The 27428-nt window shown below is 38.1% G+C and overlaps 1 protein-coding gene across 1 annotated transcript in view; it reads right to left on the bottom strand.

Annotated features, from left to right (window-relative positions):
* Positions 1–27428, bottom strand: part of DCC (DCC netrin 1 receptor) — an 877980-nt gene that overhangs the window by 262698 nt on the left and 587854 nt on the right. The window contains exon 13 of the mRNA XM_070361809.1: positions 8065–8206. Within this exon, the coding sequence (XP_070217910.1) occupies positions 8065–8206 (142 nt within the window). The remainder of the gene's footprint in view (positions 1–8064; positions 8207–27428) is intronic.

Raw genomic sequence — 27428 nt, 5'->3', positions numbered from 1 at the left:
TCTGGACACTCCCCTGAATTCTAGCCTGCAAAATTCCTGCTTCTTTGTTGTGAGGGGTACTTGGCCAGACGAGTTTTAGATGGGCTATGTGTATTCATGTTAGTTGCTCAGTTGTGTCTGACTCTTTTGAGATCCCATGGACTGTAGCTTGCCAGGCTCCTCTGTTCATGGAATTCTCCAGGCAAGAATACTGGAGTGGGTTGCCATTTCCTTCTGCAGGAGATCTTCCCAACACAGGGACTGAACCCGGGTCTCCTTTAATCTCACTTTCTCATATATAGTTATTAGGTAATAATACCTGCATTTCTATCTTAGGGTGTTCTTTTGAGAATCAAATGGCAAAACTGCTTTCACAAATAATTTATAAAATTAGACATTTGATAGACATAAAGATACCTAATATTTGCAAATTATTTTCTCATTTGAAACACTCCAGTGATGGATGGATAGATGGATTCATTCATTCATTCATTCACTGGAGACGGGATAGAAGGAAACCAATCTGTAAGCAAAAGCTATTTTCTGTGTATATTTCTTGAAGTTGTTATCTGAGATGTGTTTTCAGAGTTGGACTAATGAAAGTATTAACTAGGATTTTAAACCTAAATAAGCAGGGGAGTTTTGACTTAATCTCTTCTAAAGTTACTTAATTCCTTTAGCCGCCAAGATAATTTTCGATTTTTATTATTCAATATATATCTCTTTCCATCTCTGAGTTATTTCACTGTTCCTTTACATACTCACACAACTGCATAGTCATTGCCTATGGTCAATAACATATTACTGATAGCTTAAGAGTTAAGAATACAGGTGTTCAGTTTAGGCAGAATTAGATTCAAATTTTTGCTTTGCCACTTACTAACTGCATGACCTAAAAAACTTACTAGCCATCTTTCTTTGCCTAAGATTTCTCATCAATAAAACGGAGTCTATGAATAAAAAATTATTACAAAGGTGACATTTTAAAACAGACAAAGCTTTATTTTCTTATCATGGATATTTTTTTAGCTATACTGAGGTATACTTAATATACCAATTGCTGTGCATAGTTAATGTATACATTTTAATGAATTTAGACCTAAGCATAAACTATGATACCACCACTAGAAATAAGGTAATAAACCTATATATCACTTCCAAAAGACCCCCTTTTTCCCTTTGCTCTTTTTTTAGTGGTAAGAACACTTGGCATGAGATGCCTTCTAAACAAGTTTTTAAGTGCACAACACAGTATTGTTACCTATGGGTGCTATGTCGTACGGCAGATCTCTGAAACTCATTTGTGTTGCAAAACCTTAATTTTATACCCATCGAACGACTCTCCATTTTCCCCTCCCCCTCTCCCCTGGCAACCACCATTCTGTTTTGTTTCCATGACTTTGAATTTTAGATACTTCATATATGTGGAATCATGTGGTATTTACCCTTCTGGGACTGACATTTCACTTAGCACTGCATCTCCAGCCCATCCATTTTGTTGCAAAAGGCAGGGTATTTTTTTCTTTTCTGTGATAGAGCTGAATAATATTCCATTGTGTGTACATACCACAGTTTCTTTGCTCATTTGTCAGTGGAAATTTGGGTTGTGTGACTACTGTTGTAATGAATATGAGAGGGCAGCTATGTCTTTGAGATCCTGACTTCAGTTCTTCTGGATATGTACTCAGAAGTGGGATTAGTGGTTCACTGCAGATTTGCTTTTAATTTTTTTGAGGAACCTTCATATTGTTTTCAGCATAGGAGCAGTTGTCAAATTTGCTATTGCTGTTATGACTATTATAAATGTTAAAGCTGTTTTTAATATTAATGATCATTTACAGATTCATACAACAGCCAGATTCACTCACAATAAAGTGAGCTAAAGATGATAACACTGGATAGTTCAAGGAGCACATAGCTAGGAATTAGAGCATCTGTGATCTAGTTGGGATCTATACCTTTAGCTAATAGTGGATCTTAGCAATGTCACTCATCAAGCCTCCATTACCTCTTCAATAAAACAAGGGCTTTGGATGAGATGAATTGTGTGTTTTCTGTTCTGTTTGTCAGGGACCTAGAGTTCAGTCTCAGTCTCTATAGATCTAACTCATGTCTCTTGTGTCTTCTGCATTGGCAGGCTGATTCTCCCACGAGCACCACCTAGGAAGCCCTATCTAAGTAAACAGGCCTTTTTCACAGGAGGACTGGGGCTGTGTATCAGTCTGCTCTGTGTGTAGTGCACTGGGGGTGGTGGTCTATTAAGAACTATCTTTTCCAATTATTATGGTCTCTTGGAATTCAAGCCCCATTACCAGCCAAGGCCAAGTGGCCAAGGGGTATGCATACCTGTGCGGGCTGTGCATCCCCACTGACTTTAGCAAGGTAGCAGGAAAGTAAAAAATAAAAATAAAAAACAAAAAACAAACTTGCTTTCTTGTTTCAGGAAGGCATTAAGGAACACGACTTACTGCATGTGCCCATGGGCTTCTGCAGCAGAACACAGGAGTGCCTTGACCTGGGTTGGATGGGTGGGTGGTGTGTGTGTGTGCATGCACACGCACACACGTGTACACAGCCTCCTAGCTGCTTCTGCTTCTAAGTATGTGTGCAGTGCTAAGTCGCTTCAGTCTTTTCTGACTCTTTGAGACCCTATGGACTGTAGCCCGCCAGACTCCTCTGTCATTCTCCAGGCAAGAATACCAGGGTGGGTTGCAATGCCCTCCTCCAGGGGATCTTCCCAACCAAGGGACTGGACCCAAGTCTCTTGTCTCCTGCTTTAGCAGGCAGGTTCTTTACTGCTAGCGCCACCTGGAAAGCCCTGCCTCTAAGTATAGCTTTATTCTAGAAGAATGATATAAGTAACGATGCTTTTCTTAGTTGTAAAAAAAGATATTGCTGAAAGTAGACTGTCTTCTGCTTGTTTCTATCTCCAATAACAAATGCCTTCAAACTCTTAATTCCCCAGTTCTATTTCTACTTTCTTAGAATTTATGGTCAAGAGATGATGTATTATTCAAAGAATATAATTTCCCTCTATTTCCCTAATGTTAATCTTGTTACAAAATTGCTGTGCTATTGTTTCAATTTTTCAGTCCACAAAATACCAACGCATGCTTACCCTATGTTTATTCTTATATTGGCCATGAAGCATGAGAAAACTCTTATATTCAATTCCAAATAACCTTCTCTGAAGAGCACTCAAAAATGAAAAACAGGACTTTAAAATTTAGTTGACTTGGGTTCCCACAATAAAATTGATAGCAGTGATTTAAAATCCTTGTTATAACTCTGAATTACTTCATTACTGCAGATGTCCCATTATCCTAGTAAAAAGCACACACAACAAAAAGCACCTGTCTAACAAACAGAACATGGTAAAAACCAATATTTGAGTTTCTACCCCTGAATATTTATATCATCAAAAGGAAGCACTCGGGCATTTTCAATTTTCTAACAGCCAAATCAATCTATTCATGTATTTTAAAGATACTGAAAACATGGGGGCAAATTCTGTACATTTTAAAGTGCTGAAGATTTATATAGAAAATCAATTACTTCCTCTTACTACACAGTGCATAGGTTACAAAATATATCCTGGGGACAAGTCAAAACCGCAGCCAATCTACCAGTGTGGAGTACTTCCTGATTCCCTGATGCTTTCTAGCATTAAAGGCATTCCCACAATTCCCACAATTTATGTTCCCACAATGCAACATAAGCCAGGACTGAGGCCAGGACACAGAACAGAGGAGAGGAAGACGGAGGCTTTGCAAAACTTGTTTTTAACACTTAAAGAATACGAGGCTATCCTCTGGGTCTTTCTATTCTTTATCTCAAATTAAAAATGAAGACCATGTAACTTTTCTGCAATAAATATCAAGCACAGTTATAAAGATAACTGTTCAGATGATGTTTGCATCCTCAAATTCGTTTTATAACAATTAAAATGAAGAAGGAACATTATGAATAAAAGTTGCAAGTTTGGAGTCCAGATTCCTATGGGCCTATAAAGATGGGAAGGGGCATGTCAATAACAAGCTAACGAATTCATCCTGTTGCTTTGCTTTCGACTGGGATGATATTAAGCCAGAGTGAAGATGGGTTACCCTATGCTGATGAGAAGTGCTAACTGCCACATAGGTTTTAGATGAGTAAAGATGTAGGACTGAATTATTTTTGGATAAAGATTTACTAGAGGGTACAATTCAAAATGATTGTCCTCTAGAGGAAAAGTAATACCAAGAGTCTGTAATGAGTAAAATACTGTATACTTGGAACATCCAAATATAGCTTTTCCTGGAAGCGTGGTCTTAACAGATTTATTAAAGATCTTGAGATGAAATCATCCTGGATTACTACAGAGTCAATATCCAGTGAAGATATCCTTATAAGAAGGGAGGATACACAGACTCACAGAGGGAGTGACGCAAAGACGGAGGCAGATTTCTGAGAGATGTATCTCCAAGCTGAGGAATGTCAAGGGCTGCCAGCACCCACCAGAGGTTAGGAGACAAAACATGAGACAGATTTTCCCGTAGAGCTTCCAGAAGGAATGACCTCTACAGAAACCTTGATTTTGGATTTCTGGTTTCTCCTGAACTGAAAAAGAAAATTATGTTGTTTCTGGCCACCACGTTGTGGTAATTTGTTATGACCCCCTAGGACTATTACAGCATCTTTGATAAGAAAAAGTCTAATTCTTGCTATTCTACACAGTGATCTTAAATGATTTTACTTTTTGTTGGGAGAAAATTCTAAACTTTTGTATATTTAGAGATTCAGAAGCTTGGCTTGATAATACTGAGCTGAATGTGTTAAATCCCATTTGACAAAAAAAACATAAACACTAAACAATTCATTTCAGTAAGGTCTTTTGGACACATGGTTACTATTCTTCATTTATTTTCTTGACTAGCCCCTTTTTAGCTGTTCAGTGAGCACAGAGTCAGTCAGTGGTATGAAATCTTCAATCTTGGTAACCAAGTGTTATGACATTAGAGTCTTGATATTTTATTTGCTTTTCATTTTACATACATGGTTAAAAATACATATTTTACTCTTACACAATTAAGCAATAATCACTATTAATATTTGGGTATTTAGAATATATTATTCTAAATATTTTCTTCAGAATTTTTTTTGGTTTATAAATATGGACTCATGCTTAATATTGGTATCAAACTGAGCTTTTCACTTAATATGTTTTAAATATTTAACATTGAATTTAATATGTTTACATTTCAATATTTGCAATAGATATACAGCATTTCATGATATGATTGTGTCTGAATTTTCTAGGTAACTGCCTATAGTTAGATACTAAGGATATTTTTATCTTATGCAATGAACATGTTTTTAGTTTAAAACTTTGCAAAAAAATATGTCTGCAGAATTGGAATAAACTCCTAGAAGTTGGAAACCTGAATCATACATTTACAGATACATACACACATGCAGTGGAGAAGGCAATGGCACCCCACTCCAGTACTCTTGCCTGGAAAATCCCATGGGCGGAGGAGCCTGGTGGGCTGCAATCCGTGGGGTTGCAAAGAGTCAGGCACGACTGAGTGACTTCACTTTCACTTTTCACTTTCATGCATTGGAGAAGGAAATGGCAACCCACTCCAGCATTCTTGCCTGGAGAATCCCAGAGACAGGGGAGCCTGGTAGGCTGCTGTCTATGGGGTCGCACAGAGTCAGACATGACTGAAGTGACTTAGCAGCACACACATGCACACTTGTATATAACACAAATCTCCACATTGCTTTCTGGAAGGATTCTAGAATCTTTCTGTACTACAAGTGGTATACAAAAGTTCATCTTTCTCATATGCTTTCCAAAACAACATATCATCATTCATTTTTATCTTTATTACTTTAATCAATGGAGAATGCTAACTCATTTGTCTTTTAATTTGCATTTCCTTACTAATAAGATTAAACATTTTATTAGGCTTTTTGGCCATTTATAGTTCTGTAAATTGAATATCCATTTGTTAGTTTTTCTATTAGAATGTGCATATTTTAATGAATTATTTTATTAAAAAAGAAATTTATACTTTTAATGTTTTTCATCAGAGAAGGAAAATCAATGATTAAACATATTTCTGGGCTTCAAATTCCTGTATCTATAGAAATTACACTAAATTTTTTTCAGCAAGATTTTTTAATTTTAGTGATTTCTTTTAAAGTAAACTATGTGCATGTTGTACCAAATATTCCAGTGAGAACAAATGGCTCATTTCAATTATTTTACCTTCCAATCATTTTATCAGGTAAAGAGACATACCGTCTTGGCTTTCTTTAAGCTTTTTAAATGACATGGTGTTTGTTTTTCTTTTTAAAATAGTTTCTATTGGAGTAGAGTTGTTTACAGTGTTGTGTTAGTTTCTATGGAAAAGCAAAGTAAATTGACTATACAGATACCCCCTTCCTTTTTGGACTTGCTTCCCATCCAGGGCACCGTGGAGCACTGAGGAGAGTTCCCTGTGCTTGCAGAAAGCTCTCATTAGTTATCCATTTCATAGGTGGTGCCAATGGCATATGTGTGTCAACCCTAATCTTCCAACAGAGTGTCATAACTTCCATTTAGGAGATTTTGTCTAGATATAAAACAAGTCATGTGATTTTTGGAGACCTATTTTGGAAGCACACTCACCATCACATTACCATTTTATAGGCATAAGAGGCACAAATTTACGAGGAAAAACTAAGTTTCTATCAAGTCTCATACTGTAGGCTGAGCAAGTAGCTTAAATTGTGTGTGTGTTTTACGATTTCAGATAGAAATTTACTGAGTACTCTATATCAAGAAAGGAATAAATAAGGAATTACTTCTCATCTGTGATGAATGCTTACTTGGTTTTCTGCAAGTTATGAGCTTTAATTTGCCTGTTGTCATGAATCAAGTGTATGTGCCATGACCCACATGTTTAACTTGATCCACCGATTCCTGCCATTGCTATCTGCTTTGCTTCCCAAACCCTTTGTTCAACGTTCTCTTTGGTACTACAAAGCCTAGACCAAGCCATCCCTATTAAGTGCTGATAGGCAAGGAGAGAATTTCACACTTGTGCATTTACCGGAAGTGCTGGCTTCCCAGGGGACCGTCAGGAGGCAGAGAATAGTTAACAACCTGTTGTGGGCTTACTTTGACCAGTGACAGACAAGAGAGAAACGGCTCATACTTTCTATCTAGCCATCCACACTGGGCCCCAGTAGTTCAGTGGCTTCTGAAACCTCCTCTCTCCTACCCCGCCCCTCACCCCCAACAGCCTGCAAGAACAAGCTGGCTCTGGGTTTGTTCTAACTGTGGCCAGTTCAAGAAGCCATCATTTGATTTATTTTCCTCCCTGGGTCCCTTCTCTTGTTCCTTCATTCTTGCCTTCCTGGGCTTGATCCCTAAATGCATTAACTTGAAGGCCTGACTTAGTCTCTGTTTTCTCGGAATTGGACTGACATGTATTAATGGTTCCAACAGTTAAAGGAAATATATGATTATTCATCTTATATATATATATATCAAAATTATCTTAATACTATATGGAAATTGGGTCCAGTTTTCAGGAAGAATTTTAACCCAACATGAATTTTACCAATATTGCTACAGAAGTGAATTTACTTTTATACTTATGGAAAGTAGAATAATTGTTCTTTTCATTCCCCAAACCACTCCTCTCTCCATTTTCCAGCCTCATTCTCACTCCTGGAGTTTGGGCAGAGAAGGCTCAAAATGACTTAAACTTGGAACCATGTGAAATGACTTAAACTTGGAACCATGTGATTACATGATTTTAAAAGTTATTAAACAGTTAAATGTTATTTGATGACAGAAATTGTTGAGTTAGCAATACTAATATGGATAAGAATTCAATGATATATTTATTAAAATGGTGATATTGAAGCAAACATGTTGTGAAAGCATTACAGGGAATCAAATCAAAAATATAAAGTTATTCTTGTTCAGACCAGTACATGCCACCTACCAGGAGAAAAATGAATGTTCCTTTGAAGTGAGAGTATGTTTTACTGCCGAGGCATTTGATTCACCGAAACCTTCTAAGACCACAGCACGTGAGCACTGACCTGTGAACAGGTACCAGAGGTTGTTTGGCTCCAGTGTTTCCATCTCACCCCTGCGGGTTGTCTTTCTGTGCCGAATTTTATAACCAGTAATAAATCCATTTTGTGTTCCTGATGGAGGAGGCAGCCAGCTTACTTTGATACTCTGTAAAACAACAGATGTAAATTACATCATTAGAGAAAGGAAGAACAACAAGATGGGGTCAAAGAACTGACCCAAACCTAAGTGCAAATAAGGCAGAAGTGCAAGAAGTGTCAGAGATTATCCCTCAGAACCAAGTTAAATCCATTCTTATAGCTGCGTGTCTGATTTGGACAAATGTACACAATTCATTTGATTGATTATATACATCACTATCTCTCTACTGCAAATGCCACGAAAATGACAATAAATATTCTAAATGGTGTAAAGCCATAAGGAAATAGAAAACAGGCCACTAATGGATGAGAAATATTAACAAATTTTTAGAAGTTACAGAAGAAGCAAAGTATTGCAACTGAGCCAAAGGAGAAAGATGACATCTACATACCTCCTTAAAGATATTAATGAAAACAAGGTGATCAGCATGACAAAATTCAGGGAAGACTGGGAATTATTGCTTCCTGAGTACCTTAGAAAGCAGGACTAAAGCACAATTTTGAGATAGAAGATGGGTTGAAAATCCTATCACATTCAGCAGTCAGTCAGCTAACCCTCCCTGAACTTGGTGTAGCCAGGAGCTTCATTTTCTAGGGATACTGAAACAGAAGCTACAGATTTAGGGACACCAGACACAGAAGAGAACAGAGATAAGGGTGAGAGTTAAGTCAATGACATGAGTCATTCAAGTCTTCTTCCTTCATCTGATATCTAGAACAACGGCAACCAGGTGTACACTTCCCAGACAGAATGTCAGATAATTGTTCTCTAGAGAAAATTGAAAAGAATAAGAGAAAACAACAACCAGGTCCCTAATTAATCTCCCAACAGTGAGAATCTCACGTAATAACCCCCACTCATGCACTAGAATTTGCACTTCATAATCACCTTTAGAGTACCGCATTTTTATGTAAACTGATAATTCTTGACTATCAGACATTGAAACAAACCTTTGGCATAAGAAGCATTAGTGTTTAGAGCAGAAAAAGGATCCAAAGAACTGTCATTGATACCCTAATAATCAAAGAGAAGATACTGACTCCATAAATAGCGTAAAAGTATAAAAAAAATAAAAGATTTTTAAAAGCCTATGACATTCATAATTTGGTTGCATAAATTAAATATGCAACAGATAAATTGGAAAATAAATTAGTAAAAGCCTCCCAAAATTCAGTGGGGAAAATGACAATCAAGGGAAATAGGAGAGAAAAGATAAAAAATAGGTGGTTTAGTTCATAACTTCAGCTAGTGAGATAAGAGGATGAAGGAGCAGGATAAAGAAAACACTAAAAATTAGAGACAAAGCAAAGCAAAACAAAACAACAAAACACCAAATCTTCCTTTCAATAAAACCTTTGCAGAAGTGGAAGATTGAGACCTCATTCTGAAAGGGATTATGGAATATCTAACATAATAAATGAAAAGAACCACATTAATAAATTTAAAGAATCATATTATATGAAACATTAGAGAATCATGGGGAAGGGAGGATCCAACATCTTCCAGAATGGATGGGAGAAAAAAAAGAAAAAAGGGTATATAAATTATAATCAGGAGTAAGAATAGCATCAGATTTCTCAAAAACAAACAAACAAAAAACATTTTAAGATTGAAAAGAACATTTAAACCTAGAATTTCATGTCTAGTCAAATAAACTATGATGTGAGAGGGAAATATAACACACATGTATGTACACATACTAGTATAAGTATAGGGATATTTCGGATATGAATGGCTTCCAAGATGTCCATCTGTGTACCCTTTACCAGGAGGCTAATGAAGGTATGCTCCAGGAAAGTGAGAGGCAAACTAAGAAAGGAAAAGATCTGAAATCCCACAAATGGAGAATCCAAAACAGAAAGAGAAATATGGAATTTTCAGAAAGGTAGTGAGGAAAACAGCAAGACTGGGTTTTAAAGAACACTAGTCAAAAGAGTTGTACTGTATAATTCCATTGATATGAAGTTTCAGAATAGACAAAACTAGTCTACAGTAATGCACATCAGAGAAGCAGCTGCCCATGGTAACTGCACTGGAACACCTGGCTGGATATGGGTACAAGGAAGCGTCTTGGGGTAACAAAACTGTGTCATAGTTCAAGTTTGCTATATGGGTGAATACAACTGTCAAAACACATTGTTACGGGCTAAATTTTGAACTCCTCCTAACCCACCCTCCAAAGACCCCAGTTCATACGATGATATCCTAATCGCCAATACCTCAGAAAGTTATTTAGAGATAGGGCTTTAAAATAGGTAATTAAGGTTAGATGAAGCCATTAGTGCGGGCCCTAATCCAACATGCCTGGTATCACAAGGAAAGACTGGAACACAGATACACACTGAGGACGATCACGCGATGACCCTGGAAGAAGACACCCATCTACGAGTTAAGGAGAGAGGACTCAGAAGAAATGATGCTACAATAAACCTTGATCTTGGACTTCTAGCCTTCAGAACCGTGAGAGAATAAACACCTATGATTTAAGCCACTTAGTCTGTGGAATCTGTTATGACAGCCCTAACAAATGAATACACTCATGGAACTGAACATTTAGGATTTCTGCACTTCACTTTTAATTATACTTCATCCAAGGAAGAAGGAATAGAAGAAAACAAGGAAGAAGAGATGGAAGGGAAAAGGAAGAAGGCTGAGGAAGGGAAATGGGGTGTATGTGTGCTGAATCCTGACATAATAATAATGTAGTCAATGATCTGTAACACTGGTGAATTGAAATTAGGGAATTAAGGGCCATTAAAGGCACATTAATGAGAAACATAAAGGTACATGCCAGAAGAAATAACAGCTAAAAGTGATGGATATGGGAGCCGGAAGGAATGAGAACAGTCTGGAAACAGGTAGGGAAGAATCTAGTGGTCTTTGTTACAAGCCTCACTGATATTAATTAACCTAAAATAATGCATATGTAATATTTTGAAGAAATTTTAAATTAATTTATAAAACAAACACATAAAATTGTTCTTTTAGACCAATCGAAAAATAAATGATCATCAGAGGCAAAAATCCCTGAGTTGGGAAGATCCCCTGGAGAAGGAAATGGCAACCCACTCCAGGATTCTTGCCTGAGAAATCTTATGGACATAGGAGCCTAGTGGACTACAGTCCACGGGGTTGCAAAGAATCGGACACAATTGAGTGACTGACGACTAACTAACTAAACTCAATGCCAAGGAATGGATTTCTGAACCCTTGGTCCACAACCCCAGGACCGCCTAGCAGAGACACAGCAGTGTGCTCCAGCGATATGGGAGCTTGAGCCCGTTCTTCCAGATCTGTTACAAATCAGCTAGCTCTCTACAAATGATTCAGTTTCCATAAAAAGATTTTAAAAAGTCACAGCTATTTGCTCAGCATTAAAAAAAAAAATTCAAAGAACATGCCAGCTAAAATCAGTTCTCATCATTTGCAGTAGTTATTTTCTGTAAAGGTATTGCAGACACTGAATTTGAACAATACTGTAATATTGTTCCCAGGTAAAATACAAGTTCAGGTTCTACTGAGACTTTGGTAACACATTTTTGTCAACTCATCAATACCTCACCTAGTTTCATATGCGCTCCTGTTTAATGGCACCTTATTTAATATCATCACTGATGCATTAACATTGAACTCACAATCAAGAGCACAACAGTGCACAGCTGAACAAAGCTCATCTAATACATGTATTTTCTCCATAAGGCACACTGCAGCCTTTATGCACTTAGGGACACTCGACAAGGCTTCAGCATTACACTTGGGGACCATTTTCATCAGCAAACTTTCCAAAAGAAATCAATAAATAAATGCCCCAAAGTGCATTTATTTAACCACAAAAGAGACACTTGGTTACAACATGAGAACTGAAACAAGACGACAGAGCATCTCCTTGTTCAGCCTCAGCTGGGAAAACGTGTTCCTGGAGACACAAAGTTTTCACTGATCCCCATAGGTGCAGTGTGCAAGTCTACAGATGACTGTAGAGACACTGTGGGACAAATAAATTTTAGCATGTAGGTGAAATTGCAGATATAGAGTCTACAAATAATAAGGATCAAATACAATGATATAATTGTATTCCCATCTCTTTTCAGAGAGAGATGGGAATACCAGACCACCTGATCTGCCTCTTGAGACACCTGTATGCAGGTCAGGAAGCAACAGTTAGAACTGGACATGGAACAACAGACTGGTTCCAAACAGGAAAAGGAGTACATCAAGGCTGTGTATTGTTACTCTGCTTATTTAACATATATACAGAGTACATCATGAGAAACACTGGGCTGGAAGAAGCACAAGCTGGAATCAAAATTGCCGGGAGAAATATCAATAACCTCAGATATGCAGATGACACCACCCTTATGGCAGAAAGTGAAGAAGAGCTAAAGAGCCTCTTGCTGAAAGTGAAAGAGGAGAGTGAAAAAGTTGGCTTAAAGCTCAACATTCAGAAAACTAAGATGGCATCCAGTCCCATCACTTCATGACAAATAGATGGGGAAACAGTGGAAACAGTGGCAGGCTTTATTTCTAGGGGCTCCAAAATCACTGCAGATAGTGACTGCAGCCATGAAATTAAAAGACACATACTCCTTGGAAGAAAAGTTATGACCAACCTAGACAACATATTAAAAAGCAGAGACTTTACTTTGCCAACAAAGGTCTGTCTAGTCAAGGCTATGGTTTTTCCAGTAGTCCTGTATGGATGTGAGAGTTGGACTATAAAGAAAGCTGAGCACTGAAGAAATGATGCTTTTGAACTGTGGTGTTGGAGAAGACCCTTGGGAGTCTCTTGGACTGCAAGGCGATCCAACCAGTCCATCCTAAAGGAAATCAGTCCTGGGTGTTCATTGGAAGGACTGATGCTGAAGCTGAAACTCCAATACTTTGCAACCTGATGTGAAGAGCTGACTCATCTGAAAAGACTGATGCTGGGCAAGATTGAAGGTGGGAGGAGAAGGGGATGACAGAGGATGAGATGGTTGGATGGCATCACCAGCTCAGTAGGAATGAGTTTGAGTGAACTCTGGGAGTTGGTGATGGACAGGGAGGCCTGGCGTGCTCTGGTCCATGGGGTCGCAAAAAGTCAGATAGGACTGAGCAACTGAACTGAACTGACAATGATATAATAAACATATTAATAATTACAGAAGAACTCAGCCATATAAAATTAATCTGAATATTTAAGTTGTCAGAATATATTTGAAAGAGTATGGCACTACTGAAAGCATTTACATCACCCCTGCTGCTGCTGCTGCTGCTAAGTCACTTCAGTAGTGTCCGACTCTGTGCGACCCCATAGACGGCAGCCCATCAGGTCCCCTGTCCCTGGGATTTTCCAGGCAAAAGCACTGGAGTGGGGTGCCATCGCCTTCTCCTTACATCACCTCTATTGTTTTTTAAATATAGGAAACTAAGCAACATTTTTGCATTCTTAATAATACATGTTACTTTTTTTGCACATATTCTAGACCTGGAACTGGTTCAGTCACCCCACATATCTACATGAGTTATACTTTTTATCCTCACAATGACCCAGTGAGTTAAGGTCTATCATTATGGCCTTTGTACAATCATGTCAACAGGGAGATAGAATGGTTAAGTAGCTTGAAACCATGAGACAGTAAGTGATGGAGGCAGGATATGAACTGAGATAATACCAGTTTGAAGCTGGGATTCTTTACTATTTAATGTTGCCTCTCAAGGGAGTTCCAAAGGCTGAGAGCCTAACTCATTCAGTTATTATTCATTCAAAATATATTGACTACATCTCTGCTGTGTTGCAAGCACTAGCTTTGGGACTTTTATAAATCATGATAGTATATTCATTCTGGCTGAGGAAATAGAGATATAAACTCATAATGAAAACAAAGTGCTAAATAGATAATTCCAGAAAATACAATGAAAGTATAATAAATGGAGAAGTTAATTCTGTGTCATGTGGTCAAGAAAGACTTGACAAACAGTCCATCCTTTAAATGTGAGATTTATGGAGGGGATAGATAAGATATTTAAGATAAAGTGAATACTGAGCACAAGTTCAAGGGGTCATGACAATATAGAGCCTCTTCAAGTGAAGGTCGAGTAACTACGTAGTGGCTAGAGCAAATGGGACATGTAGGACAATGTAATGGAAAGGCAGATTGAAAGAAGAACAGTATTTTAGGCCATGCTAAGGAAAAACATGGTTAGATCAATGTGGTTACGGCATTTGGTTAAGTTTTGGGGAAGAAACTCATGAATAAAATAGCAATATATTGTCCTCGGCATCCAAAGAAACATAGCCTTAAGTATGTGCATGCACACACACACACACACACACACACCTTTCCTGACTCCGTCCACACACACATCCATGCACATGCATGGATGTGTTCTTTGCTCGCAAATGTTTTAGATAGTAGTAAAGAAAACCAGATTGGATAAAGAATTATGCCTTATATTTATACTCCACTATACATCTATTTTTTATTTTTCAATGCCTCAAGACAGTCATGGCTGATATTTTTACCACTTTGCAATTTCATAAAGGAGATAATTGTGTTAAATGAATGTGCAGGAGTCACACTGTATCATCACAGGACGATTATCAGACTATTGAGTCTAATGTCCTTTTTATTATTTCATACTAAAGTAAATAACCATAGAGCCTCTACGTGGAAATTCTAATCACCTTGATTATTCTAAAAATACTATTGTGAGGAATAAAAACTGAATTTAAATAATTAGTTTTTAATATATCCAATAGACTTTTGCCTTAGTAGCTCTTGGCAAATCAAGAAGGGTCATTTTCTAAGGACTAAAAGTCTGTTTTTTAAAGACAAACTTATATTCAAATAGAAAATTTAAAAAAAAATTAAGATCTTAGACCAAGAGGTAAAATCTTATGAGTTCAAGTTAAAGCTTTGCTATGACTTTGTTGAGTGACCTCTCATAAGTCTTATAAATGACCACATATTGAAAACAGGAGAATAACTGTGTTTAGTATTTCTAACAAATGATTGCAAATCACTTGATAAACTTGGAGATTTTAATTATACTAATGATTACATGAACAATACTTAGTGACAGACAATAATTTTTCTTTATAGTATTTGAGGAACTTGCAGTGATTGTGTAACTTACTCTCACATGACCAATACCTTAGTATCAATGTCAGGCAGCAACTAATTAATAGAATTCATTATATGCTCTGGACACCAGGAGGCAAACCCCTTAATGGTTATTATTCATCTTTTGAAATAATTTCAGCTTTTTAATTCATTTTCATATGCTAAGTTTATTAGCATCTTTTATACTTTCTCACTGATTTCAAGCAAGCAGCAGCAGATTGCAAAGATCAAACTGTTCCTGCATAGGATCTTCTGCAGATGACATGCCAGGATATCCCAGATTATACTGTATTGGGAAGTTAAATGAAAGTGGATTTTAATGCCCGTCCCCTCACCAAGCCACCTAAACCTGTCACAACCTGGTCTTCACGGGCAAGATTGGTAATGATTTTTATTAAAAGTACTTAAACACATGACCTTCGACTTTTGAAAAATCAATTCTAGGTCCTTTCATTACTTGAAGGGAAAAAGTAATCCTTTTCAGTGTTGCTGTGTTCTATCTTGAGTCAAGCATTAATTTCATTTTTCAGATTTGGAAAAAAAGAACCACAAAACTGAACTTCTCCAAATCCCTATATCCCTTCATTGATTATCACCAAAATGAATCTGTTTACAAGTGAGAATGGTGGAGAGCAGTTAGGCTTATTGATTTAAAAGAAAGGATTTTCTTGGTCATTATCTCCTAACTGTCTGAAATAACCCTGTCCAATTTGGTGATGTGGTTATTATCCTTCTCAGGGACTCCATTAATCCACTCCTTAATTCTTTCTTCACCCTAGATGTGCATAAGTAATAACTAACAAAACGGAAAAAAAATTAGATAAGCTAATGACTCCACCCTCAAATTTTTTTTTCAGAGGCTACATTCACAAATTTCTGTTTTCAATTCTATATATCACATTGCAAACCTACAGCTGGCCTCACTCTCTCTAGAGTGAAGTACAGGAGAAGACTAGCCCCTCTTCAAACATGTTCAGTAGTAGAGAGCCTTTTTTTTGTCAATTGAGTATTTACTAAGGATTTGCTTAGTGGGACAACAAAAAAAGACACATTGAAAAACAATGTTAATATAAGATTTCCATCATCAAATGTCTATTTCTTGAAGGACACTGTACGAAGGTGGGTCTACAATGATGGAGAAGACAGACTGGCAGCTCTTGAGGATCCTAGTCTGATGAAGCTTGGACGAGGAATCTGGCCTCAAGGTGGGTTGAGCTGTGAGCAGAGATGGATCAAGAGCTCTGTTTCTTGGGAGTGGGTGTGAAACACCAGGGATGATAAAGAGGCTACAAAGCAAGGGTTTCTGCTGAGACTTTGAAAAGTCTAAGTTACAAGTTTGGTATAAGACCTTAAGCAGCAGGATACAAACTAGATTAGAGCTGATAATGACTAGGTTTTAGAGTTTTGAGCAGAGGAGTCATGTTTATTGAGAACATACAATCCACAATTACTAAGAAGCAAGTAATGCAATATAACTTTGAGAACAAACTACCTTTACTCTTGTTTTACATAAGAGATTAAGAAGCTTGCCTAAGGTCATATATTTAAAGCTAGACAAAGCCAGGATCTGAACTTCATTCTCTCTATAAGTTCAAACCCACAGTTTTTCAGCATTATACTGCACTGTCTTCAGCAAAGTTGTGGTCTCAGAATCTCCTGTGAGTCCACCATCTACTTTTTAAAATAGATTTAATGCCCAAGGAGAACCGCCCCCCCCTTTTCCCTTAAGTTGTTTTATCTGGATAGAACTCTCATAGAAGACAGCTGGAGGGTACCATATGAAGATCTTTGCAGCAAATAAGAACACCTTGACTGAAACACAGCAGAAACCTAAGGATCTTCAAATTTAATTCAAAGTTATTTTTAGACTCTGCCCCTTGTATCTCTTCTATATTTATGGGAATGTGTTGAATCTCATGTGAACTTCCTTGAAGAATGGAATATGCTTTCAGTACTCGTGAGGCTCTACAGATTTTATTAAAGAGAGCCCATCAACACTTCCAAAAACCCTATTTTCATTGTGTCCCTGACCTATCCCCTTATTTACATTCCCTCTGCCTCTGTCTTAATTCAGAACATAATTTACAATGGCCCAGAACACAGACATAGCTAAGTAACTGATCCCCATGCCTCAGGGTCACACTGCTCACATCCATATTAGTCACCTTCCTTATCAGTCAAGGAACCACTTAAGCTCTCTGGGCCTAAGTTTTCTCATCTGCATTATGAACTAATAACAGTACCGACCTCAAAGGCTTATGGTATGGATTAAAAAAAAAAGACAGTGGGAACACAGAACTTCCATCAGATTAGAGTGCTGGTGCACATAGTCATGCAGGAAATTATAAATACTTTAAGGGAGGAAAGAGAAAAGAAAAAGAGCAAAAGAGAAAGAGATTAAGAGATAAGGAGGCAACACATGAATATTAGTGGGGTAAGGGGGTGGGTGGGATGGATAGGGAGACTGGGATTGGCATATTTATACTACTGGTATAAAATATATAACTCATGAGTTTACTCAATGTTCAGCTGCTAAGTCGCTTCAGTCATATCCGACTCTGTGTGACCCCATAGACGGCTGCCCACCAGGCTCCCCCGTCCCTGGGATTCTCCAGGCAACAACCCTGGAGTGGGTTGCCATTTCCCTTTCCAGTGCATGAAAGTGAAAAGTGAAAGTGAAGTTGCTCAGTCGTGTCCGACCCTCAGCGACCCCATGGACTGTGGCCTTCCAGGCTCCTTTGTCCATGGGATTTTCCAGGTAAGAGTACTAGAGTGTGGTACCATTGCCTTTTCCCACTCAATGTTCTGCGATGACCTAAATGTGAAGTAAATCCAAAAAAGAGGGGGTATATGTATATGTTTAGCTGATTCACTTTGCTGTACAGCAGAAACTGACACACTATTTTAAAGCAACTTTACTTCAATAAAAATAAATTAACAAATAAAAATTTTAAAAAGATAAGGAGACAGAGAATAAAGAAAGGCATGGGAGGATTGGTTCATGATGGCAGAGTAGAAGGACATGTGCTCATCTTTTCCTGCAAGAACACAAAAATCGCAACTAGCTACTGAACAATCAATGGCAGAAGGGCACTGGAACACAACAAAAAAACATATCCCATGTCCAGGGACAAAGGAGAAATGGCAATGAGATGATAGGAGGGGTGCAATCATGATAAAATCAAATCCCATAGCTGCTGGGTGGGCAACCCACAAACTGGAGAACTGTAATACCAAAGCAAAGGGACTGGGAATCCCCAGGGGATTTGACTTTGAAGGCCAGCAGAACTTGATTACAGGACTTACACAGGACTGGGGGAAACAGAGACTCCGCTCTTAGAGGGCACAAACAAAACCTTGTGTGCACCAGTACTCAGGGGAAAGGATAAGTGACCCTACAGGAGGCTGAGCCAGACCTGTCTATGCGTCTCCTGCAGACGTATGGGTTGGCAGTGGGCTGCCTCGGGGCCAGGGACGCTGGCAGCAGCAGTCCTGGGAGGTGCGTGCTGCTGTAAGCCCTCTTGGTGGTGGCCATTGGCCCTACCATAGAGTCTGTAGACTCCAGGACTGGGTCGCCCCAGAACAACTAACAGAGAGGAGGCACAGTCCCACACATCAGCAGACAATTGGATTAATGATTTACTGGGCAAGGAAGGCCCTGCCCACCAGAGAAAGACCCAGTTTTCCCCACAGCCAGTCCCTCCCATCAGGAAGCTTGCACAAGTCTCTTATTCTCATCCACCAGAAGGCAGACGGAAGCAAGAACTACAATCCCATGGCCTCCTGAATGAACACCACACTCACAGAAATTTAACCAAAATGAAAAGAAATGGCATTATATCCCAGATAATGGAACAAGATAAATCCCCAGAAAAACAAGTAAATGAATTGGAGATAGGCAAAAACGGCAACCCACTCCAGTATTCTTGCCTGGAGAATCCAAGGGACAATCCCATGCTGTCTATGGGGTCGCACAGAGACATGACTGAAGAGACTTAGCAGCAGCAGCAGCAGCAGCAACCTTCCAGAAAAAGAATTCAGAATAATGATCGTGAAGATGATCCAGGATCTCAGAAAAAGCATGGAGGCAAAAATTGAGAAGATGCAAAAGATGTTTGCCAAAGACCAAAAATGTTTACAAACAGAGATGAAAAAGGCACTAGAAGGAATCTATAGCAAAATAACTAAGGGAGAAGAATGGATAAGTGATCTGGAGGACAGAATGGTGGAAATCACTGCTGCACAATGGAATATAGGAAAAATAAGGAAAAAATAAAAGATAAAACAGCCTAAGAGACCTCTGGGACAACATTAAACACATCAACATTGTCATTATAGGGTCCCAGGAGAAGACAGAAAGGACCCCCAAAAAATATTTGAAGAGATAATAGCTGAAAACTTCCCTAACATGGGAAAGGAATTAGTCAACCAAATCCAGGAAGCTGGGGGACCTTCTGAACCCAGGGATCAAACTCAGGTCTTTCTCATTGCAGGCAGATTCTTTACTAGCTGAGCCACCAGGGAAGCCCAAGAATACTGCAGTGGGTAGCCTATCTCTTCTCCAGGGGATCTTCCTGACTCAGGAATCAAACCAGGGTCTCCTGCATTGCAGGCAGATTGTTTACCAGCTGAGTTACCAGGGAAGCCACATAGGGTCCCAGGCAGGATAAACCCAAGGATTAACACAATGAGACACAGAGCAATCAAAATGGTGAAAATTAAAGACAAAGATAAAATATTAAAAGCAACAAAGGAGTTCCCATAAGTTATAAGCTGATTTCTCAACAGTAATTCTGCAAGCTAGGAGGGGATGGCACAATATATCCCAAGTGATGAAAGGGAAGATCCTGTAACCAAGAATACTCTACCCAGCAAGACTCTCGATCAGATTTGATGGAGATATCACAAGTTTTATAGACAAGCAAGAATTAAGAGAATTTAGCGCCACTAAAGCAATTTTACAACAAATGCTAAAGGAACTTTTCTAGGCAGAAAGCATAGTAATACTTCATAACCCCCACTTGACTTCATATTCCAGGATGTCCAGCTTTAGGCAGTGGGATTTTAGAATCATGCCTAAAGACAGCACTTGTTCTGTAGCTTCATCCATTAATGTCAACTATTCCTCGCACCTTTACATTAAATATAAGTAAGCAATCAAATGTGTCATAGCACTCTCAGTAATGTACTTAAGTATATATTATATAAAGTAACAAAGTTTTATCATACAAATATTTTCCAACCATCTCCTTAAAATGATTTTGTTATATTTGTGCTTTCCCTATAAACCTCAGAGAAGGCAATGGCACCCCACTCCAGTACTCTTGCCTGGAAAATCCCATGGACGGAAGGGCCTTGTGGGCTGCAGTCCATGGGGTCGCTAGGAGTCAGACATGACTGAGCGACTTCACTTTATTTTTTCACTTTCATGCATTGGAGAAGGAAATGGCAACCCACTCCTAAGCCCTTCTTCAGGATGTAAATCTTTAACACCAATTGCAATCATTAGAAATGTTTTCTATTTCATCCACAAACATTTTTATTTACTCTTTGTCCTCCTGTTGATAACTGCTCCCCAAAGCTTCATGTCAGAGTCATCAATTTCTTCTCCCTTGTGCCTTTTCTATGCGTTTCCAAGTAAACACCCCATAAAGGTTTAGCAAAAGAATGTAAAATCGATATTTGTAGGGAAAAAAGTGCCACCCTTGTTTAATCACACAGTCAGTCCCATATGCTGCTTCTGACTTTTTTGGTCTGCATCAATACTTTGATTAACGATCATAAAATCCATGAGAAGAGAAAACTTTTTAATCCTTTGTCTCTCTACATTGTTAATATCATGGCAAATACAAGGAAGGCAGATTTATTTTGAATCATGGATATGAACATCTCTTGAATTCTTCATCCTTTGTCAGAAAACCAACAAATTAAAGAGAGGCAAAAGGAAGTAGGGTAGGAAGGAGAAAAAATAGCACATTTAGTAACATTGCTCAAACGTGGACCTTATTTGTGTGTTGACACGACTATTTTTCTTCCAAAATCAAAAGGGGCCCTGAGAAAGGTAAATCACCTAGCAACACTTTTTAAACTCCTTTTCTTCCATGAATATTTGTTGAGCAATTTATTCTGTAGAATATCAGCCACACTTCCTACTGTAGCCAGTTGAATTTTTAGGCAAAGGCCATAAAGAAGAGACCTTAAAAACGGTGGAGGAGGGCAGAAAAGTGAAGAGATGCAATATCTATTTTTAGATGTCTATCAAAATATCTATTTTGACAGCACTTGGTGATTGATCGACTGTCAAGGGCAAAGGAGGAAAAGTCATCAAAAATGACTCCTAGGTTTCTGGCATAAGCAACATGGTAGATGATAATGCATTTACTGTGATAAAGTTGCCTGAAAAATAATCCACTTTCAAAAAAGTTCACCAATCTGCTGGTAACATCAATAAATGACAATTCACAGAGGATGTAGAAAACAAAGCTAGCTACCCATATTGATAGTATTCCAGTTAATATTGGAAAGGGTATTTTCCTGATTTTTATCATTTAGAATAATATCTTAATAATATCAAAATTGCATAATAACAGCATTTAATATTCAACCTTTGATATATACCCAAATACTTAGTGAGTATCTTTATAGATGCTGAAAATGTCTAGTTGAAATTCAAACTGGAATAGAATAGAAATTAATTAGCTAATAAAATAGTATTTTAAGTTCTATTATGTATATAAGGAACTATAAAGTCTTTTGATGAAAAGTGAAAGAGGAGAGTGAAAAAGTTGGCTTAAAACGTGACATTCAAAAATTAAGATCATGGCATCCAGTCCCATCACTTCATGGAAAATAGATGGGGAAACAATGGAAATAGTGACAGACTTTATTTTCTTGGGCTCCAAAATCACTGCAGATGGTGACTGCAGCCATGAAATTAAAAGATGCTTTCTCCTTGGAAGAAAATCTATGACAAAACTAGACAGTATATTAAAAAGCAGAGATTACTTTACTGACAAATGTCCATATAGTCAAAGCTACGGTTTTTCCTGTAGGCATGTTTGGATGTGAGAGTTGGACCATAAAGAAAGCTGACTACCGAAGAATTGATGCTTTTGAACTGTGGTGTTGGAGAAGACTCTTGAGAGTCCCTTGGACTGCAAGGAGATCCAACCAGTCCATCCTAAAGGAGATCAGTCCTGGGTGTTCATTGGAAGGACTGATGCTGAAGCTGAAACTCCAATACTTTGGCCACCTGATGTGAAGAGCTGAGTAATTGGAAAAGACCCTGATGCTGGGAAAGTTTGAAGGCAGGAGGAGAAGGGGACGACAGAGGATGAGATGGTTGGATGGCATCACTTACTCGATGGGCATGAGTTTGAGCAAGCTCTGGGAGTTGGTGATGGACAGGGAAGCATGGTGTGCTACAGTCCATGGGGTTGCAAAGACTCTGACATGACTGAGCGACTGAACTGATGATGTGTATAATTGTGTGAAGTGAAGTTGCTCAGTCATGTCCGATCTTTGTGACCCCATGGACACCAGGCTCCTCCGCCCATGGGATTTTCTAGGCAAGAGTACTGGAGCGGGTTGCCATTTCCTTCTCCAGGGAACTTCCCAACCCAGGGATCGAACCCAGGTCTCCCACATTGTAGACAGAAGCTTTAATGCTTTTGCTACTTTATAAACCTACATACTGACGGCACTAACCAAGTATGGATTTGATACAACATCAAGAAGGTGTTATGAAAGTATATGCATAAAATACATTTTTTGAACTGCAGTTTTATACTATTCTTACAGATTTGACAGGCTTTTACTTCACTATTATAAATATGCATTCTCTTGTGATAAGCAAAGTTAAAAATTGGGTAGCATACTATAACTGACATTCTTGAGTTCATGTAGGCATCTGTTATCCAAAATGACCTAAAGCCATGTAAGAAAATATACCGCGTGACACATTTCTAGCATGAAAACTGCTAGTACCACATAAGGTTTGGGCTAAGTATCTGAGCAATAATAAAAGTATAGCTATATACAAACTGAATCAAATGATTTTAAATAAAAATGTATGAACATGTCTTAAATTCAGGAAAAGGATTGCTCTGTTTTATTGACAAAAATGCAAACTAACCTGATGTGATCTTATATAATGGCTTTGAAATAATACAGTTTTTTCATCAATAGGTTTGTTTAGTTGTAAAATAGTCTATCCTTCATCTCTGTCCTGGTGACTCCTAGTCTTCGCAGCTAGTGCCGGTGGGACTCCTATCTAGAAATTAAGTCTTATTTGACCTACTTTGGAAAAATCCTGTCCCTGATTACATAATATGCTGAGCCACACTGGGATAATTTCTCAGGTTGCTCAACTTCAGTAATACTGCAAATTCACTTTTATGTAGGTCCCAGTTTTAGTAACTGGGCCTTCGCTGGTGGATCAGATGGTGAAGAATCTGCAGGCAAGACAGGAGACCAGGTTTGATCCCTGGGTCAGCAAGAACCCCTGAAGGCACTGGCTACCCAGTCCAGTATTCTTGTCTGGAGAATTCCATGGACAAAGGAGCCTGGTAGGCTATAGTCCATGGGGTCGCAGAGAGTCGGACACAACTGAGTGACTAACTCTTTCGTTGTCACAATGATAAGGATATCCTCATTGTGAATACTTAGCAAATTATCTTGTGCAAAGTACATTAGAATTTAATACATATCCTGGTTTAGGGCCCCAACAGTCCTGACACTGCCCCTGAACTCCATACACATTCTTCCCACAGATCTGTCTTAAGAAGCATATAATGGGCACACGTCAGTTAAAAATTAATAAACAGGTCATCTTGGAAATGCTTTTTTAAGCTCCATATTTATATTTCTTAGCTGAGGTAAGTCTTAGTCGCTCAGTTGTGTCCACTCTTTGCAACCCAAAGGACCGTAGCCTGCCAGCCTTCTCTGGCAGGTAGCCACTCCCTTCTCCAGGGCATCTTAGCTAAGGTAAACTGAAAGTGGAAGTGAAGTCGCTCAGTCGTGCCCGACTCTTTGCCACCCCATGGATAGTAGCCTGCACCAAGCTCCTCCATCCATGGGATTTTCAAGGCAAGAGTACTGGAGTGGGCTGCCATTTCCTTCTCCAGGGAATCTTCCCAACCCAGGGATCAAACCCAGGTCTCTCACATTGTAGACGGACGATTTACTGTCTGAGCCAACTGGGCTGTATTTAAACTGATGCTGGGAAACTGACATGTCACCATTCCTGTCTACTCCTTTCATCAGATTCTGAGAGCTCAACCTTCACAAGTCTGAGGGGAAAAGGGAAGCTGATAACTTACTTAGCCTACTTCATTTTAGAAGCACAGGGGTCTTGAACCAGTAAATTAAGATCAAGTATGTTTCCAAACTTTAACTGTGAGGTCCCCAATCCATTTACTGTCTAAGAAGACAAAGGGTAGCCTGTGTACACTGACCATGTAGCAGGCTGGTAGGCTAGTATTTTGCATACTTTCTAAGAAACATTTTTCGAATATTTCTTGACTTACTTAAAGATGAGGCTCAGAGTTCTATTAGAAGAGCAGACAATAGCTTAGGGTGGCCTGTAGAGTCTCTTTGAGAGGTATGGCTAATTCAACACTGTTTCCAAACTTGCATGCCCATTCTGGACAATAAACACTGGTCATCTCTTTAAGACTTGACTCCAAATGTTAAATACAGTACAGATACCAGGCATGGAAGCATACCGGGATTTCCTTAATTATTATAGCAAATGCTTAGAAAATATTATGAGATGTTCTCTCAAGCATGCAGTTTTGAATTATTATTTACAAAAAGAGAGGATAGAGTTCTGCAAATACATTAAAAGATACTCATGGAGTGTAACAAGACAGGTGACAAGCAGCATCCTGTTCCACTCTCAGCCTTTCACTAATTTACTAAGTGGCATTAGGAAGCTCTTGCCTAGTAGCATCAACTGATATCAGAGGATCTTCCCTATCTATCACCTAGTTGTTGAGAGGTGATCAATAAGAAAGGGCTTAGAAACTCAAAAACATTGCAAAATGCAAAGTTTTATTCTCTTAAAAATTTTTTAAGTTTATAATTACAACAATACTGATTACTACTGCTAGTAGTAGCGATAGAATGTACACGTGCTTTGAATTCTACAAAAGGGCACAGAAAACTGACATTTTTCAAAGAGCTGAGTATTAGGTCATTGGCTTCACAAGATTAGGTATTAAAGACACAAAAGCAAAGAAATGAATGAATGGTTCTCAGTGACTCCGAATTATCTCCAAATGTACTTTGTCTGAGTGCAACAACTAGACTGCATTCCCCTGGAAAACATCTTTCTTTGACACTCAAAAACCATTCTGTGGTGAAAAGGTGATTGCTTTACGGTAGATTTTACCGTATTGTGATGAGCGGCCCATACAAACAGTGTTTTCTCTACTGACTACCAAACCTTTGTTGGACCTGATTCTCAGATATGTAACTATGTGTGGTCTCAATTACTGAAAGAAAAAATAAAGAAAACTCAATCATTCCTGCTACCTAGACTTTTTTGGACAACTAAATAAAATTAACCAAATAGTCCTCAACAGACCAAGAAAATCACCCACAGATGCAGAATATAGTCTGGCTTAAAGAAAAAAGAGAGAGAGAAGAGGTAGGATTTCTGTGTACCTAGCATCTTCTTTTTGCAAACTCCTGAATTTAAAATAGCATTTTTTCATGTGATAATTTGCTCTCTATAACCTAGTAGCCGGGCCCGTTTCTTTTTGGTCCTAGAAACTGGGAATGCAATTTCTAGGCGATATTCACATTTCAACAAAATTCCATTACAATAAAGCAATTTGGTTGTTCCCTAGAGTTCATGATAAAGCGATGTTATGAGTAATACATTTCAGAATTTGTCATTATCAATAGACTTTATTTTCCAGTCTAAGTCATTCCCTGGAAGTGAGCTGGATGTTTAGAGAGGCTCATTAACTCTTTCGGATCACTAGATCCTTTCTCAGACTATGCATGTCTACTAAATAAAAATACTAAAAGCAATATAATAGCCGTGATGCAGGAACTAGAGTTCAGAAAGCCAGAACACAAATACATCAGGGGAGTTATCTGTAAAATTATACCTTTGAAAGGCATAAGAAAATAGGCTGATATATAATTTAAGGCAGAATATACAGGGACAACTTACTTCCTGTTCCTTTTTTGTTTTAGAATATAGAAACCAGGATACTGTTTGAGCAGTAAGTTGAATGGGATAACTTCAGGATAATTGATTTCACCAGATACGTAAGCATCCTGAGGCAAATAGATAAGAGTTTAAGTACTGATTTGTGCCATATGAAAATTCTTCCACATATGAGATAAAATGCATTTGTCATGAATCATCAGTGAGAATTCAGGGTATTGCAATAATGCACTCATGCTAAAATGATCATGATATACCAACTTGGTCTTGACATAATGAAACATTAGCTTAAATGTTATACACTGGTCAATAAAACCATAATTTTTACAACATCATATACTCAAAATTATCCTTAGAGTAATAAAACCAGAACCTTTAAAATTACTGTTACAAAAACAATTTCCATCTAATGTATGACTGAAGAAATATGGTTGCAAATCAGTCTCACTCTGTATGGAACATGCCTTTTTTATTTTTACATATATCAAAAGTTACACGTGTCCAATATTTAGGGATAAATAGCTGAATCTATACTATAAATAAAATCTTAGTATGAATCATTTTTTTAAAAAATGCCAGATTCATCTATTTAACAGAGGCATCTCTTCAAGAAAACTGTTAAATCAGGCCCTAAATAATTAATCTCTGAAACCAGCATGCTTTCAATCTCAGAGCAGCCATCTCACAGACATGACTTACCATGTAATTACATGGGACATTACAATGTATTTATGAGGTCATTTGTTACAATGTACAGTAATTACAGAGTACTTACATACCTATTTATGTCTCATAAAATGAAGTGAGACTAAATATTTTAATTGTGTTGGAGAAATAAGGGAAAATATTTGAGTTCCGAATGTCAGGTGAAATTATAGGTCAGATTCACATAATTCATATTAACAGCGGGTTGTCTCCAGAATCACAAGTGTTTTGTGGT

The sequence above is a fragment of the Bos mutus genome, chromosome 24 (genome assembly GCF_027580195.1).
Source record: "Bos mutus isolate GX-2022 chromosome 24, NWIPB_WYAK_1.1, whole genome shotgun sequence".
In the NCBI taxonomy this organism is placed as follows: Eukaryota; Metazoa; Chordata; class Mammalia; order Artiodactyla; family Bovidae; genus Bos; species Bos mutus.
This window is presented reverse-complemented; position numbering and strand designations above follow the sequence as displayed.